General features: G+C 41.8%; 6 protein-coding genes across 6 annotated transcripts; 3 read left to right on the top strand and 3 right to left on the bottom strand.

Moving 5' to 3' along the window:
* Positions 1-8: 8 nt before the first annotated feature.
* On the bottom strand, positions 9-498 carry NUU61_000571 (uncharacterized protein; the record flags this gene model as incomplete). Its single annotated transcript, XM_056651155.1, has 2 exons — positions 9-104; positions 154-498. 2 exons carry the CDS (start codon positions 496-498, stop codon positions 9-11), a joined length of 441 nt encoding a protein of 146 aa, XP_056516005.1.
* A 1,119-nt stretch (positions 499-1,617) lies between these two features.
* NUU61_000570 (uncharacterized protein) lies at positions 1,618-2,517 on the top strand (the record flags this gene model as incomplete). Its single annotated transcript, XM_056651154.1, has 3 exons — positions 1,618-1,890; positions 1,942-2,123; positions 2,169-2,517. The coding sequence occupies 3 exons, from the start codon at positions 1,618-1,620 to the stop codon at positions 2,515-2,517; spliced, it is 804 nt and encodes a 267-aa protein (XP_056516004.1).
* Positions 2,518-3,556: 1,039 nt separating this feature from the next.
* Positions 3,557-4,859, top strand: NUU61_000569 (uncharacterized protein; the record flags this gene model as incomplete). Its single annotated transcript, XM_056651153.1, has 5 exons — positions 3,557-3,605; positions 3,662-3,849; positions 3,908-4,217; positions 4,269-4,422; positions 4,478-4,859. The coding sequence occupies 5 exons, from the start codon at positions 3,557-3,559 to the stop codon at positions 4,857-4,859; spliced, it is 1,083 nt and encodes a 360-aa protein (XP_056516003.1).
* Positions 4,860-8,405: 3,546 nt separating this feature from the next.
* NUU61_000568 (uncharacterized protein) lies at positions 8,406-8,735 on the top strand (the record flags this gene model as incomplete). Its single annotated transcript, XM_056651152.1, has 1 exon — positions 8,406-8,735. One exon carries the CDS (start codon positions 8,406-8,408, stop codon positions 8,733-8,735), a length of 330 nt encoding a protein of 109 aa, XP_056516002.1.
* A 5,504-nt stretch (positions 8,736-14,239) lies between these two features.
* NUU61_000567 (uncharacterized protein) lies at positions 14,240-15,437 on the bottom strand (the record flags this gene model as incomplete). The annotated part of the gene is made up of 2 exons (XM_056651151.1): positions 14,240-14,821; positions 15,429-15,437. 2 exons carry the CDS (start codon positions 15,435-15,437, stop codon positions 14,240-14,242), a joined length of 591 nt encoding a protein of 196 aa, XP_056516001.1.
* On the bottom strand, positions 15,350-17,405 carry NUU61_000566 (uncharacterized protein; the record flags this gene model as incomplete). Its single annotated transcript, XM_056651150.1, has 7 exons — positions 15,350-15,405; positions 15,465-15,695; positions 15,787-16,297; positions 16,352-16,462; positions 16,526-17,037; positions 17,098-17,287; positions 17,373-17,405. 7 exons carry the CDS (start codon positions 17,403-17,405, stop codon positions 15,350-15,352), a joined length of 1,644 nt encoding a protein of 547 aa, XP_056516000.1.
* Positions 17,406-18,354: the final 949 nt, after the last annotated feature.

Here is an 18,354-nt window from a genome sequence, read left to right as displayed (position 1 = left end):
GGCATTTATCAGCCCAACAATCCATTGATCATAAGCGCTTTGTGATCTAATACCAAAGGTAGTGGGGAACGAAAGGTTTGCTCCGTTGGCTCTAGTCTAGCAGCCTGTTAGTACATGTATATTTCTGTGTAAGCGATGAACTAGGGCTCGTACTTGATCCCAGCCTTGCACAGCAGCACCAATAGAGCAGACTGCTATAGTGAACCAGAGGGCCTTCGGCTGATGCCATTTATGAGCATCCTCCCTGCGCAGGGCAGCCCGATCATTCTCATGCAGTTCAGATATATTTTCATAATCGATCGGAGATTGTGCCACCAAAACACCTTTGATGAACACATCGACCTCGTTCGATAGCCTATGCTCAGTAGCGAATGCCCTGACTTGAGCCATTAAGGTTTCTTTCGGTATTCCTTTAAGAGGATTCTCAATTCTGGCCAGCTGTGAGTATTGAACAAACCTGAGGTGAAGTATCAGCGACACTTGGTATATACTTGGCATTCTGATTGTGAGAGAAATTGGGTCGAGTAGCATGTTCGATGAATTGATCATCCCTAAATGCTGATTACGGTCTTTCTAGATTTCCCATGGCTGGTAGGTATAGTGTTGAGCGTAAGTTGCATCACAAAACTTTTGAGATGATAATGCGCTTCTCAGCGTGATACCGGAATATAAATGCCAGGAATTGCCACTGCCCAGTCTTTTATTATGAAATGGGGACTATAACCAATGGGCAAAGGATTACCTAGAGACCCTATGGGGAAGTGGACCCTGGCTACGTCGGGTAAATATAAAGGTATTTTTTGATGACAGAGAAAGCGTGGGGAAATTCTGTGGAACTCTGCTCTTCGGAACCAAGATATATTGGTAGGAAGAGAGCCAAGAATAGTCCAAATTTCAAGTTGAGCTGCTAGAAGCGGATGAGAGAACCAATTCAATAGACTGAAGTTGTTGACCTTGGAACAGGTCCTTGGGTGGTCGCATACTCAGACGATAAACGGTTATAAACGGTTAGGAATATTTTCGAGATGGTCTTGGGGTAAAACCTATTCGAGAAATAACCGAGTAAGGCTTCATTCGTCGGATATCTCTATGGATAAAGCCGGAATGGAAGCTCAGATCTACAAGGCTGTGAAACGATACCTCGAGCGGCAAATGAAAAGTAGGCCTCTTTTGCGCCCCGGTGTAGTCGCCCGAGCGTGGGGACATGGCCCGAGACCCACTATTACGGGCCATCTCCCACAACAAATGCCCCACTGTTCTATATAGGCGAAGTGATACCTCGTGATTGATATTGAGCTCAGAATGATCAGGCCAAGACCGGACCACCCCGCCGTGAATCGTGACTGAACAGTGTGGCTTCACTTTTTCCCCGCTTGCTCTAAAGCTGAAACCCCACATTTAGAATCTTCCTCTCTCCTGTCTCCGCACGCTGTTCCTGGTTCACCAGTTTGATATGGCAGTATCCATGAAACATGGCCCGACATAGCCCGACCAGCCTACAACACAGTAAGCAGATAAACCATTTAAGTCTTCTTCCACTTCCACCGGGGCATAGGGCATTTTATACATCTATCCTCCACTTGCCTGTCCACACAGATTATCATTTTCTCAATCGTGATGACCGTCCCACGCCCCAAGGTCAATGGATCTACAGCATTGCCCTTTATTCAGCTGAGCGACGGCTCGGTATCGTCCAAAACAGCTCCGCCGACACCTACCAACAAGGCCTCTCCTTCAGAACGCGCACGCCTTTGCTTCGCTGTGAAAGGCCACGTAGTTGTCACCGGTGGTGCGGGTGATATCGGCTCCGTCGCGTGTCGGGCATTGCTGGAACACGGCTTGGAGGGCCTAGCTATTTTCGATATATATCCTCTTGAGGGCGACAAACTTGTCCAATCTCTTCAGGCCGAGTTTCCCAAGGCCACTATTACCTTCACCTAGGTAAATGTGACCGACGAGGCTGCGGTGAACGAAGCAGTTGCTCAAGCCGAAGCTCTGTTCGGCACTATCGATATCGGTCTATGCTTTGCAGGAATCACGCAGGCTATTCATGCGCTCGATATAAGTGCAAAGGACTGGAGAAAGATGTTTGAGGTCAATACGGCTGGTGCTTTCCTCGTTGCGTAGGCCGTAGCTAAGTCTATGGCAAAAAAAGGCAACGGAGGTAGTATCATTCTTATAGCGAGCATCTCTGCTTTTACTGCGAACTTTCCTCAACCTCAAGTCTATTACAATGCCTCTAAAGCTGCTCTTATATCCGCTAAGGGGTCATTGGCAGCGGAGTGGGCTAGATATGGCATCCGAGTCAACAGCATCAGCCCAGGCTACATGGACACAATTCTGAACGAGGGGAACAGCCTTGAAGAGTATCGGCGTACCTGGGTCACCAGGCTGCCCTACGGGCGTATGGGCCAGCCAGAGGAGCTAACGGGGGCCGTTATTCTGCTTTGCAGCTCCGCAGGAAATTACATTACCGGCGCTGATATCCTTGTGGACGGTGGGATCACTATATTTTGATTTTTGCCAGCTGTAATATACAGTTTGCCATCGTGATTTACCATCATTGTCAAGGTCAAAGCAATATAGGCTTCCTGCTAGTGGAATTTGAGGTCGAGTTTAAAGGCTTCATCTTGCGTGGTGTTGTACTCAAGTAACCCGATAAAATCTCAGTTGGACTTTGGGACGGTATAAAACGCATATGTAGATTCCAACGTTTGGTGGAATTCTGATCTTCTTGCGTCTGGCTGCGGATACGGAGATCCAGCGAGGAAAGACTAACTAGTTGCTAGAAGGCAATATCTGCCGATATTCTATTTCACCGGGTGGGACTCGTACGGCAACGCGGAAGACTTAGAGCATCTTTTACTTCCTCAGCCTGAAAATATACTGGCTCCAATAATTTTTATGTTCCGTACTTCGTTAGGCAATGAAGAATTCCCTCAATCAATGTAGCGTCATCACCATATTAAGAATCCGGGTCGTTTTGGTATTTTGATGATCTGGAATATACGTTACCTGTCATCCAAGGCAATAGAGCCTAGATGATCTGGGTAATAGAATCAGTTTGCCGAAAATTTGCCGCAGCGCCTTTTCGCGTTTAATTCGTAAGTGGGTCTGCAGCCATGTCGGGCCATGTCGCGGCGAACGGGCCATGTTGGGGACGAGGCCATCATTGATTTGGCCGAAATCGACTAGGTTTCATTATTGTGACCAGCTGACTGTATGTATAATAGAGACCTTGGATGAGCGCCCGGGCTTATTGAATGAAACTCAGTGGATCTATACCAGCTCGGAAATACCTTCGTGTGGTATACATCCACCCTGCCCAGAAATTTCACATTGTGGGTCGACCACTGTACAGTGCGTGCGTGCGGAGTAAAGCCTCCCTCCCTGCGAAAGTTGATACTGCAAATTCTAATTATGTAAAGGATTCTCTGAAACTAGTCGGTAGCAAGGAATCCAAGGTATATAAAGCCTGTTTGAAGATGCCCAATCCTAGAGCCACCAAAAGAAAATCGCCTCGTTCTTTACGACCATCAAGGAAACAACGACGAAAATGGGAGAACAACAACCTTCAACGTGGCTTGAAAGGCTCCAAGGGCAACGTATGGCTTGACAGACCGAGAGAATGGCCCTATTCTAACCTAGGAACAATGTATAGTGAAGATCGACATTGATTGCATGGACCCTGTCGAGGCTAAAAGATGGCTTCCCTTTCAACCTGAGGATCAGACGAGCAACCAGCGACTGGTTTATGAGCAAATGATCTCCCCAGATAATCGGGAGCTGTTCCTTCAAACAGCACGAGAGTACAAAGCCAAAGGCTGGGAGGCAATTCTCACGAGAATGGTACGTACTACTGCAGGTACATCCACGTCTTACTCCTAATCTTTGTTGATCTTGATAGAGCGCGCTCCTTTGTGCAAAGAACATTGACAACATTAAAGGACGCGTTCTACTACAGTCCAGCGCTTTCGGCGCGTACGACACTAATAAAGTGGTTGAACATGCCCGTGCCTACGCTCGAGAGTTTGAGAAAGTGGGAATCTTCAAAGACCGCTTTTGTATCAAGATCCCTTGTACGGGACCTGCTCTCAATGCGAGTCCTATTCTGTTGAAGGAGGGCATTCGTACCCTTGGGACAATCCTCTATTCCCTCCCCCAGGCTATTGCGGCTAGTCAGGCTGGATGTCTTTCGATTAGCCCTTATATCAACTGTGAGTCTCTAGCGCTCGGTGTGGCTAATGATTGCTGACGAGATTTATTAGTCCCCTGGTTCCATATGGACCGAAGCCAATGGCCCGATGTTGAGGATCCGGCCTTGCAGCACCCCATGGCACCGAGAATCATGCATATCCAAGAAACATACGCGCGTCTCTATAAAGAGACGGGTCAACCCCAGCCATTGATGAAGCCTGCAAGGTAAGCAAATACTCATCCAGAGCCGTGAATTTTTTTTTTTCTAAAAATACTCTAGCTTCATCTCTGCTAGAGAGGCAATGGCAATGGGCGAGCTGGGCTGTCACCACGCAACAATCTCGGAGGATATTATCCAGCAGCTTTCCATTCTCAGTGCTGAGGCCAATCCCCCGCCAGGGGCCAACGTCTTCACGGAAACAGGCATTCCTTCGTCACGCATCATTCATCTTGCCAAGACAGACCCTCTTTCTGGCGCGGACTGGGACGGAAAGCTTGCCTCGACAGATATCGATTACCTTGCGGAAAACGGAAAGGAATTGGAGAATGCGATCCAACAAGATCTTGTGACGGCTAGGGGTGTGAAGGAAGCTCTCGAGGCTTTCGAAGCAAATGAGCTCCAGAGCAAGTCCGCTATTCAGGAAGTATTGAAGCAGCTCTGAACGATGTCCTGAATGTCTCCTCTTTTGTCAAAACTGTGCGAAAGTCATATGACCGTTGGGCTACTGAATATGGTCTCCGAGTCCTTAATTCCTCACTTTCTCTACATAGCTTCAGTATATTCAATCTAACTATCTTCGATCGATCCGTTTTAGTTCCATGTAATATGGGAGACTGTCTCGAGTAAATTCGGCAAACCCCATTTGGTTCGGAGTTCTGACCCAAAATTCAGCCCAATAACCCACATTTCTCGGCTTTTCAATTTGATTGGCGAGGTGGATATAGTGGTTGAAGCTTCAGGTGCCGAAGACTCAATTTCGCTTGGCATATACCATACAAAAGTAGGCGGCATATATGTGCAAGTTGGTATCGGGGAACGCAAGCCTCATTACCCTCTTCATTGCTTGTCCGAGAAAGAGGTCCACATACACAGTTGCTTCCGATACGGATTCGGAGATTTTGATCTGCCTATAAAGCTTGTTGAGCAGGGTTTGATCAAGCTCAAACCATTGCTCAGCAGTATCACACCATTCGAGAAAGCGATTGAAGTCTGTGAGAAGATAGGGCGCGGAGAAGGGATAAATAATCTAATTCAGGGGGTAGAAGGCTCGTCAGAGTCCGGAGATTGTGTCGAATGATTGAATAAGAGTCAAGTTTGTGGCCAATAGCTTCGTTGAAAAAGTCCCACGTTAAAATGTACGTTTTAGCAATAATTCCAAGAAAGTTGCTGAAATCAAGACACAAGCGAGGAATTTCAAGTACATTCTTTAATTTGAGGAAATAGTACTGCAAGTCTATCAAATATCATGGCATAATTCGAAATACAACTGGATAGTAGTCGAAAGAATTTTACTGCGCAATTCCGACATTGTGTGTAACAGAAAAGGGTCAACGATGAGAGTAATTGCCTAGCTCTGATCCCCACCCTCCCTCCAAAGCCTGTTCCCAACGTCTCAACGACTCATGGATATCCCATGAAAGGTACTGCAAGTCGTAGAATTCGGCTGGTAAAGAGTGTGGACCACTTTGGCCAGACCAGCATTCGCCCACGGCAGCTTCCAAGACCGATTTAAGCTGACTGGCCAAAGGCCATCGAGTTCCCGCTATAGTTAAAGCGTAAACGAGGAGGTAAAGTTTTTCCGGCACCATCAGGGTTGAGGCACGAGAATATATGATATAAAATCGGGCTGCAATAAAGATGCAGAATATTATATGCGGATTGATCGATTTCAGCATCTTATCGTCAGTCCCGCGTATTATCGAAACGATTTCATCACAGCTTCCAAGACAACGCTCAGCAGCGAAAGGCCAAACAGCATCTCCATCAGGTGGTCCGCTGACTGGAAAAATATGCCGTTGGTATAACGAGATAAGCGCGCTGTGAATCGTGCAAAGTATGAGGATAGTGTTGGGGTGTTGACCCTGGCTTTGACTATCGTTCAGGAACAAGTCAACGTAAGGAGGCGAATTGACTGCTAGAACTCCTTCGAATTCGGTTTTCCAACATATCAATCGCTGATATATCCTCTCGCAGTCTTCTCTTCTTCGATGAAAGTCTCCAGAGGTTTTGAAGTCATAGGACTCCTGTAGAAACTTATGAACTTGCCATAACCTGTCAGTCACCAGGCTGACAAAAAGCGAAAAAGAAGATGGAGTATCTGATGTGCCAAAGAGAAAAGTGGCTAGAACAGATTCGGGGTATTTCCATATCTCCTCATCGCAAGGTGCGATCGCCCCTGGCTCAGGACGATAAATAGATAGATTCCATGCCGCTCCTAGTGTAGATATCGAGTTTAGTGATTCTGTCATCCAGAAAGCGCGGATCTTTTCTTCACGCTCTACAGCCGTCAAAGGCAGAAAGAGCATGCGTGGTGGGATAGTGGAAGCAACACCGAAGTTCCTGCAGTGATAATCGACTAAGTCACGCAATCCTAGTTGCATACTGATTCTGCTCAAGTTAGTAACGAGTAGAAGGACTAGAGGTCTATAAAGCCGTTTATTACCTTTGGCAAACCCCCACAATGTTGTAAAATCGCGCCATGTTGCCGGAGCCGAATACTGAAATTGACAAGAGAAGAAGGGCTTGGAGAGACGGAAGGCACAAGTGATGCATAGCATATAGAATAATTTCGTCTTCGAGTTGCGAAAGCCAGTCTTTCCATTTACTGGATTGAGGTTGGAGTATCGCTTGCTGTGTCGGAAGGATAACAACGCAAATGGCATTTAGTACGACGGGAACTGATGTCGAGGAACCGTTCATGTACTGTTGGCACGTCTCTGAAATGGACGGCTTATGCAGAATAGGAAACCAAGAGTGATGCTCCTCAAACCATATGGAACAGTAGCTCATAACACGACTATGCAGTAGAGCATAAAAAGAGCTGGTATCTGCCTGCATATCGGGCCCCACTTGATCATGAGCTGTCTCATTCTCAGTGAAGTCACAAGGCTCAGCAGGCGCTAGATGTTTGTTGGAAAAAACCTCTTTTTTGAAAGATTCGAGATCGCGCTCCAATGATTCTTTCACGTAATATATTAGGCCGGCATACTTCTGGTCAAAAAATGAGAGCATCGGCTGCTTACCTATTCGATTCTCTAGTCGGGAAACATATCCAGCGCGGAGCCCTGGGGCCTGCTGGCTTAGCTGGTATTGGCAGGGATTGCCATGCTCGGAACAAAAGCCGCATTTAGGCTGTCTCCTATCGCACCTAATTTTCCGCTGTCGGCAAGCCGAGCAACTGCCATGATGATGCTTAGCTCTCCCTCCCCTCAGGTCGCAAAGGATTATAACGGAGCCTACACTGTTGCGCTAAGTGCCTGTGAACCTGAAAAAGGGGGCATTTCTTGACGAAGCTGTGACGCTGTAAGATGAAATTTGCATTCTTCAATCGCGGGGGAGGCAGTGGGAGGGGGCGAAGTCAATTGACCCCGCGATTATGTGATAGGGCACGCATTAACGTAATCCATACTCGAGCCGCGCAGGCATCCTACTATTCTTCAATCACCTGTAGCCGTTTTCGACGCTCATTTTACCGTGACTTAGTGTTGGGGTGTATTCTGAAACCTTGAAGCCATTTAAAATTGACTTAAGGGTATTATCCTTTTATTTCTGAACTATTGAAGCCTTCCAGAAGAAAAATCCCCATACAAATTGTCGAGAGATTGATGCTAAAAGCCTGAGTGCAGAAGCACCCCCGAAGCACCCATGCTTAAAGCTATTCATAATAGTACATTGGGGACGACGTGCGTTCAATTTGAATAAGACTTCCTTCCATACAAGGATAGAGTACAAGACTATATGGTATTGAGACGCAAAATAATTCAAAAGCCAATTGATTTTCAAAACCAAGAGAGTAGAATTAATAGAACCAGTATCGTGACCCTACCCAGGTAGGTACCCCTCAAGGGCAGTTCTGGAAATGGTCACTGACAATATAAGGGAAGAGTGGTTATATTTACAAAATTGGACTGGATTTCCAATGCCATTCCTGGTGGGCTGGTGGGTTAATCCGCCTGTCTTTCCGATCCTCGTGTTGATTTGCCCGTCAATGACTCCGGCTGAACGTGTGCAGGGGATGGGAGGCGAAGGGGGGGGGCGGAGGGTGGGCGGAGCCATTCTGCAAGGCGTCCTCGACGCAGCATTCTCCAACACCTCCTCCATCTCCAACCGTCCCATCTCCAAGTTCATCGCTTGCACCAAGAGCCCCAGCTCCGCCGAGCGTCTCCAGGCATACCTGTCGGCCGAACACAAACCCCACGTCAAGGTCGTCTCCGGCCAGACCGTGCAATCCATGCAAGAAGCCGATGTCGTCGTTCTCGGCTTCAAGCCCTTCATGGCAGTTGTTGTAGTGGACGTTTCGCTGTGTGAACAGAAGTAAGAATTTGTGTACTTCCTTGTTGATAACGCTTCGCGGGCGACTCGCTAGCCGGGTAGCTGCCCTATATAGCCCTAAGACCAGAGATAGCTAGATCTTAAGGCTAGTCTTAAGACCCTAAAGAGCCACTAATTTCTAGCAGCCTAAAGTTGTAAAAAGAATATCCAATCATATTATTCCTAAACGATTTATTCTAACTGTGGTTCTTAGGCTTAGATAGAATATATATCTATTTATTACCCTAATTCGCGTAGGGTTTAAGGGTATCAAAAGTCCTCTTTGTAAATAAATAACTATATTTTAGTTTTATATTATATATAGAGTAATACTATACGCGGACTATAATTCTATATTTTATAGTCTAATTTTAGATCTAACTAGCCTATTTTATATAACTATTTTTTTCTTAAGTAATTCTATAGCTTTCTCGATATTAAGATAGTGATATATTTAATAATTTATTAAGGATTAGTAGAGTAAGCTAATTTATATATTATAAAAATTATATCCTAGAAGTTATATTAATATAAGATTTTTAAGACCTAAGTCTATCTAAGATAAATCTCCTAAAATAGAATTTATCCCGTAAATAATACTAGTACAAAAAAGGTTTCTAGAGAAAGATTTTAGTCTAGGAGAAAATTCTTAAGAATATACTAGATAAATTTATCCTATACTTTTAGGTAATCTTAGTCGGTAATTAACCAGTGGTTTCTTTTTGTTAATAATAAATAGTCCTAATTTTCTGTAGTCGAGTTTATCGCTTAGTCGTTTTATTTTAATATTACGTCGTAGGAGATAGACCTTCTCCCCCTTTTTTAGGTTAGGGCTGATTTAGTAGCGCTGATTATAGTGTATCTTTATACATAGGTTAAGAAATTTAATGTCTTGTATTATTTATAATTAAAGTTATTTGATTCTTGTGCTATATTATATTTATTTTGTGGTTCTCCGATTAACTTAGGATTGTATCTATAGTTTGCGAAGAATAGCGTTTCTTTCGTGGTGGTATATATTATGTTATTATACGCATATTAAGCGATTAGTAATAGTCCTATTTAGTTATCTTATTAGTAGTTTATATAGTATCTTAGGTATTGCTCTAGTGTCTAGTTGACTCGTTTAGTTTATCTATTTATTTGTGGATAATACGCGGTAGAGAGTCTATGCTTAATACCTATTTAATCCGTAAATAATTACTATATATTAGACGTAAATAGCTTGTTATAGTCGGATATAATTTTGTTAGATATCCTATAGTTAGTGAAGACGTAGCGAAGTAGTATATTCGCTATACGATTCGCGTCGATATTTTCGGTAGTTGTAATTATATATATATATTTTATAAGTCGATCAACTATAACTATAATTATATTATATCCTTCTGATTTAGGTAGCTTTATAATAAAATCTATAGTTATCTATTCTTATAGTCGTGTTAGTATATTCGGGATATATATTTCCTTTTAAGAAAGTTATCTTAGTATCTTATCTCGTTAGTAAATATCGTAATTCCTAATATAGTTTCTTACTTTTCGGTATATATTCAGGAAATAGTAATTATAAAAGATCTATTCTATAGTTTTTTCGATTCCTAGGTATCTATATATAAATAAATCGTGATATTTTAGGATAATCTTATTCTGTAATAATTATAGAATATAAATTAGTCTATAAATAAAGACGAGCCTTTTATTACTTATAGTATTATATTAGTTAGTTACTAAGATTTTTTGTATAGATTTATCTTCGATAGTAGCTCTACGAATCTATTTAAGCTAATTATCGTTTTTTAGTTTGTTTATTATAGTAAGTATCTATCGATTATAGACTATTTCTCTCTATTTATTGTTATTAGGATAGTAAGTTCTATTTCTTTAGTTCCTAATTTATAGTTAGGTCGTTGGCTAAGTACGTCGGTAACTATATTTTTGGTTCTTTTATAGTATATAATTCTAAAGTTATACTACGAGAGAGTCTTAGCCTAGCTAGCTTATCGTTAGATAAGTTTTTTTATTATTATAAAGAATATTAAGTTATAATAGTCTATTCTAATTATTATAGTATATTTTGCTTCTTCTAGATATACTCTCTAGACTTAAAATACTAATATAATAGCTAGTAATTCCTTATCGTAGATATCGTAGTTAAGTTTTATTAGAATTATTTTTCTAGATTAGAACGTAACTAGTTATAGCGTATTTTCCTTATTAGATTAGAGTAGTTATACTCCTAATATATAATCCGATATGTTAGTTTCTAAAATATATAATTATTTATAGTTAAAGACTTTTATAATCCTATTTTTAGTATATAGGTTTTTAAGTTTCTAGAATATTTCTTCTATTATATTATCTTAATTAAATATTTCTTCTAGAGTTTCTTAGATCTCCGGGGTTCCTAGTATTTTAATAAGTATTTTTAGGGTATCTATTTCTTACTTCTAGAAATTACTTAATTTATTCTAGGAGTCAATAGTATTCTAAGGACTATATTAGATCTATTCTTAACTGTCGAGTTATTCTATCTTATTAATATCTTCCGTTAGCGAGTAATTAATTATTTCTAAATCGATCTTTAGGAATAATCTAGTAATAATATCTAACTACGGCGTTAGTAGTTTATTACTATCTATAATTACTAGTCCTATCTATTCTTACCTTTTTATTATATAGAGCTACTAGGTTTATTTCTCGGTTTTCCTAATACTAGTTATATTATAGGCTCTTTGGTTAAGCTATTTATTTATTATCTATATCTAATATAATCTATAGTTATATTTTTTATATTCTTTCGATTAGTATCTTAGTTTTTTATATTTAAAATATAGGTTATTCTTCTTATATTAATATTACTCCTTCTTTAGAAGCCTTATTATATCAAGTTCTATTAATTATAGACTATATAGATTATTAAAACGTGGCTATTATAGTTATTAAGGTTAGAATTATTAGTAAAATAGATAACTATTACTTTATCTCTATCTTTCTATCTTATATTTCTATATTTATCTATTATAAAATTAGTTATTAATATAAATTACGAGATTAATAAATATATCTATAGTATTAAAGTCTCTATATCTTATAATTTTATCTTTAATATAAGATTTTAATCTTTTATTATAATATAGAATTAGAGTATAGTTATCCTATTTAAGTATCATTATTTATTATATAAATTCGGCTATATAGACTAATATTAATCCTATCTATTAGAGTTATCTAAGTTTTTATTTAGCTATTTTCTTTATATTAATATTACTAAATATTTTTTTAAGATAGTTTTTAAAATTACTATAATCGTTAAAGATATTTTATATAATAGTTAACTATTCTAAGCTATTCTTTTTATAATACTCTAAGATATATAGTTTAAGCTAATCCTATATTTATCTCTATAGATAGGTTAATACGAAGATAACTTTACTTACTTTAGTTATTAATTAATACTTATTAATATCGAGGTATATATTTATTTATATAAAGAATCCTTATAATTTAAAATAAGTTTTTCTATTTTAGATAGTTATAGTATTATTAGTGATAGAGCTTAAAATTAATTATTAGTTTATTAAACTAAATTATAAAAATTCTTAATCTTATTATTATATTTTCGCTTAAATATAATAAATTAGCTAATAAAGATATTAATCTATCTCTTTAAATCCTTAATTCTTTTCTTATCTTTATCCTCTAATTCTAGATTAGATTAATATATCTAGGTTTTTAAAGATATAGATTTAGTTATCTTATTTTTATTATTACTACTATATAAAGATATAATAACTATTACTTTATAATTTCGACTAATAAAGTAATTAATATATTACGAACCGCTAATTAGTTATAGTAAGTATAGTCTTTAAAAGGTAATACTTCTCTTAGAATACTATAAGCCTTAAGTATAGTCTATAACTATACTAACGCTATATAGGGCCTTAGATAGACTTAGGTCTTTAGGGTACTTATAAAGTATAATAGTTAAGGCGCTGATTAAGTTAGTTACTTAAGGATTAGAGATCTCTAAATAAGCTCCTAAGATCGTTAAGGTATTTAGCTTTTATAATTAAATTATAAATCGGTACTTAAGTAATAATAGTATAATTAATTATAAAGAACTAAATATATTATAGTAAATAAATATCCTTATATATCCGTTGGTTATATACTATAGTGCTAGTTCTAGTATATAGTATATAGTATATTCTATAGTCTTTCCTATATACCGTCTTATATACTATATTACATAATTCTCGTGTTGCGGTTCCTTTCTCTTACGGGGTCGATTAGCGTTACTCCTTCTATCCATATCGCGCTAGTATCTAGCTACGATGAGGTCCGTAACAATACTATTTATATTATATCTTTTATATTCTAGAAAGAGTACTAAATATATTTTCTAGTAATTACTATCTTTATATAGAATATACTCTCTTTCTCTATAATAAATATAAGAGTTAAATAGCTCTTTAATATTACTTAGGATATCTATTATTATTATTAAAAAAGAATATTTGGTCCTACCTAGGAAACGAAAAAACCCCATTGTCCGTTATGAAAACTCTGGATCGCGAGATCTTCTATGGTCCAGTTCGCCGCTAGACAGATGGAGTGACATGGACCACATCGGAGCCGCCCCCCGTCGAAGACCGCCAGGAATCGATTACATCCGTATACCTCAGGGGATGGGACAGTGTGAATGCTGTGCAAATCAAGCATGGTGACAGTTAGGATGCTCTTGGGGGAGGTAGTTGGGGTGGCGCCCCTACACAACTCAACCTCGCGCCCGATGAATGGATCAAATGGGTTGAAATACGATCCGAATATAAGCTCGGCATGCTAAAATTCTGGACAAGCAAGGGTCGCTCAGTGGAAACTGGCAAGGCAATTAATGGCAACCTCTATACTTGGGGCTCAGACCCGGGCGACTAATTGACGAGCGTTAAAATCACCCACTGGGAACCACATGTACCACCTGGTTGTGAGAGCGTCATTCTGGGGTTCAGGCCTTTGCCAATGGACCCTCGTGAGGGAATCCGTCCGCTTTGACTGTTGCTACTGGATTTCTATCCCTGAACCGTCGCAGATATTGTCCCAAATTCATTCCTTGCTACGCGGCGAGGCTTTCCGGCTATCTTAACTGCTGTCTATCTTAGTTCCTGTGGGCGAGCCAATCCCAAATTTAGAACTGGTCTGACAAGCAGTGGCATATGTTGCTGTGCTAATTGGTGTGTCCACAGATGAAACTATACACCTCTTCGCTGCTGATTTACACAATTAACGGCATTGCAAGGCTTGCGACTGAGCTGAGTGTTGTATGAATTTTCAGAAAGGGCCAACAACGTTGACTAGTAACGAGTCGTTTCTGTCAATTCAATTTCTATTCTAGACCAGTTTAATTCAAATGCGAACCTATGTCCGCCCACTGATATGTAAAACTACAGTCATCTAGATCGTAATATTGCTATACAGGATAACATACAAATCAGATATACAAGGTCGCGTCTAAACAATGGACTTTCCAACGAGCAAAACAAGGCCAGCAGCCCACCATTTCAACTGAGAATTCGCCTCACTGATAGCAACCCCGCCACTCTTGGCTGGACAGCTTATGACAGGGGTAGCAGCAGTGCTTTGCCTCGCAGTGAGAGCAGACGAGATACTCGAAGCAGCCGCAGGCGCCACGCTAGCCTTGCAAGGAGCAGGAGTGGGCGGCGGACTCACGAGCACGGCGCATGTTTTGCCTTCCAGAGAACCCCCTGGAGCTTTCAGAGTCTTTGTGACATTGAAAGCAAGAGTCTGGGCATCATCATCACACTTGTCACCAATGCTCCGAGCAGTGAGATTGGACTGAGTGCCTCCCCTTTTCGTAGTGAAGTAGATGGACCTGCCGGTCCAAGACGGCCTCCAGGCAAAATCCCGCTCTTCGACCAGCCCGTGTTCGTCGTGGGAAGTAGTGCCATTGGCCGGTGTGGAGCAGTTCGTCCATCTCAGTTTCCAGACAAATTCCCGCTCGCTTTCGGTGTTCAGGGTATTGGACACACTATCAAGAAGAAATGACACAGATTCCTCAGGATCGGAGAGCTTCTGGACAGAAAGATGCACCTGATATTTATCCTGAGACGTATGGGAATTGATGCTCACGCGAGTAGTAGGAAATGAAATCCAATATCTACTAACCTGAGACTGAGTGTTAGAACACAAGATCGAAAAAGAAAAAAAAAAGAGAAAAGTCGATGGGGGTAATTGGGGGAACGGGTGTGTACGATGCGGGTCGATTCTCTGGTTCGCGAGACCCTTAGCGACCCTTGGACTACGGCATAGATGGGATGAGTGAGTCTTACGCGCTTGCACAGTAGTAGTCATATCAATTCAAAATTACTAGTTATTTTCAGATCATGATGTTTCCTGCGACAGGTCCTTGAGAGACAGCAAGAACAAGGAGGAAAGCAAAATAGGTATAAAGCAAAACACAAAGGTCCAGGGCACAGATGAAAATAATCCTGATGCTTCAAAAAGCCTCACACGTAGATAATTACCACGGTGGTCTCGTGCAGCGTGCAGCGTTAATCGTCGCTAGACGTATATAGACCGCCTGTCGAGCAAGCTGGCATCTTAATCCTTGTCAACGGGCTTCGGGGGCACATTCGTCAGATGGTGCAAAACAATCACTAGACTCCCATTAGTTTCACACCCAAGCCATCTTCTGATCAATGCAGACATAACTTACAGGCAAGAAGGATCAACATCAGTCCTGGCAGCGTCCACGGAGTCTCACTCATGTCGTTGATAGTACTCGTCAAAGTCATGGTGCTGAGTAGAGAAATGCCCAGCCCGACAAGGATGTTGGCGCCGATACTGATATACCGCACCGGGGAGGGACGTGGATGGTATCTCTGCGACAGTAGCGAGAGGACGCCGATGAGGAAGCAGACCAGGCCAGCGCAGATACTGAAGTATGCTAGAAGAAGAAATGATGGTCAGCACTGGCAGGATATACAGAGGGGCTGCAGCATCGAGAGAGGGAGAGAGGGGAAAGAGGAAAGACTTACTGAAAGTGAGGCTAAAGAATTCAGTCGCTCCATCTCCCCATTGCTTCATCTCCTCACCAAAATCAGCGTGGCCACTTTTCTGGGCGTCGGTTTCTGGCACCTCCCAGCCGAAGCCTTCAACGGCTGTCCGGACCAACTCGAGAAATGCAACTCCAGCATCCGTTTCTTTCTCCTCCTGCGTCATATTGGAAGCAGGGTGTGCCAATGCATGAATGTGTTCTTGGACCTGCTCCATTGCTTCCTGAGTAGGGGAAAATCTCGAGAAGATGAGATCGGATTTTTCTTTGAGCACCTGGGATAGCTGCTGCGGCGTGGCGTCAAATGAAAACCCTTGCAACAACTTGGTCAGGTCCCGCATGACGTGGCCGACCAACAGCATCTGATTCGTTCCCTCCATCATAAGAGCGAGGGCCAGGTGGAATGGAAAGTGAAGCATGGACCACATCTGCTGGCGGCGCGAACCAAACGGCTCAAAACGGGTGTTATCAAAGTAGAGTTGATAGATAAAGTACTAGATGTAATGTTAGCTGGGACCGTTTTCATGTCGAGGACTCGGGGCTCTTACAATTATGAGCACTGCTGATATGATAGTGCCAATGTCAGCAGAGGTAAACTTCAAGTCGTGTCTCTCAATGTTGACGATTGTCCTGGTGAGACCAATGATGCCCTCGCCGAGCTGCGACAGTCAGCTTTTTGCAATAAAAGAAATTATGGAATCAATGCGGAGGACAAAACATACAATAATGAGGGTCAGACAGCTTAACCGTTCTACAAGCTGCGTTTTCACAAACGACATGGGTCGCCATCGAGATGCCAGGAGCAGGTTCACGGCAACTTCGAGCACGGCAACCGTGTACCACGCAGAGTAGGCATGCCAGGCTGTGCGTCGGTAAAAGGCGAATGATACCCCAAGATAGATGGCCGCAGCAACGATGAGTGACAGAATTATAACCATCAAAGGGATGCGGGCCTCCCGATACCTCCAGGTGAAGAACAGAGTCGACGAGTATTGACAGAGTAGAACCAGCCGGTCTGCCATCAGAATCAGGGACAGCTGCTGCAATGGTCCCCACGCGTTATGGTTTGCCAGGAAGTCGGGTCCGACGATCGCGAAGCCGACCATAGCACCGAAATGGCACGCGTGGGCGACGCGTTCGAAAACACTGTCTGTCGCGAACCGAAGATCATAATAGGTAACCTGCGCCCAAGTAAACCACAGCATGCAAAAGAATCCGATGTAAGCGCCGAGTGCTGTGAGGGAGAGAAGTTAGCTACACCAAACATTCAGTACCAAGGATTAGCGGCACGCACTTTTTATGTCATTAATTTCATGGGCATTCGTGAACGAGGTCAAATTGGCCACGAAGAAGAGGTCGAAGAATAGCTGGATATTCGATGTTTCTTCATGGTGCTCGAATTCAGGATGTTGGAAGAGCGTCTCATCCTCGGTTTTGATATCGACGGTACTAGTGACTGAGTAACCTCGATCGGTTGACTTGCTCTGAAAAGTGTGTCAGCCCTTCTCATGTATGACGAACCAGTTTCCAGTATTGACTTTAGGGCTAGGTAAATAGGGAAATGCTTACCAACGGGCTTCGGATCAGAGGAAGTCTACCCATTTTGCTCTGCAAAATTTTGGTTTCCCTCGAGGTGAGTGAGATGTGAAAATCGCCCTGCGAATTTTTTTTTCTGTCTCTCAGATAGGGCTGTGAGAACCCAACTAAATATTAAGGACGTGCCTGGGGCCGCTCGGTGGATTCAGGAATCGTATACGGTCCGCTCTCAAATCTGCATTCTGCAGATCCCCGACAGCCCACGCCGCTTTGGCCCCCAAAGCTGGCTATAAACATGTCAAAGGATTTGGTTCGTTCGCTGTCAACCACCCAGAGAATCGTGGAACCCACACGTTAATTTCCTGGGGGTTGGATCGGCAGTGCCCAGGATCCCCATCTCATAGTAGCCTCGAGATAAAAATAAATAAATAAATAAACAGGAGAATTTGAGATCAATTAAAGCCGACAGAACTTCATTACCATATTCAAATCTGGATATGTCTATAATCAAGATACTTATTGCATCATTGTTTTATCCTATATTACTGCTGTTCATACTAACAATACCACTTGATCGTAAAACACCAAACGTACTAAGTGCTTTAATATTGCTTTTCATCATGCAGGTAGAGTATAACATATAACATCATTCATGATTCAGAATATGTATGACCACGTCATTCCACTCGAACGGCACGATGTATGCCAAACTCGACGATGCATCAACACTAGTCCGACTTGGGCAATCAAGATGCAGACGAGATATTTTTAGATTCTGTACTAGGAGAAAGAAGCATTTAGTCGCAGATCTGTACTTCCTATAAAACAAAGTAGCTTAGCGTAAGCCACGTGGAGCGAAACTACGCTCAAGCCTCAAACTAACTATGCACAATGTGGTAAGGTCTTAGGGTTAGTGCTGACCGCACTAGGACAGCTCTTTCACCGATCAACACTTGTTTTATGAGTGACGCACAGAAGGCTTGCTTGTTCTACTCGCCGTCAAGCATAACCCTCA

The sequence above is a fragment of the Penicillium alfredii genome (genome assembly GCF_028826965.1).
Source record: "Penicillium alfredii strain IBT 34128 chromosome Unknown utg000001l_segment0_segment0, whole genome shotgun sequence".
Taxonomy (NCBI): Eukaryota; Fungi; Ascomycota; class Eurotiomycetes; order Eurotiales; family Aspergillaceae; genus Penicillium; species Penicillium alfredii.
Note: the sequence above shows the minus strand (reverse complement) of the source record. Positions and strands in the feature narration are given on the sequence as shown.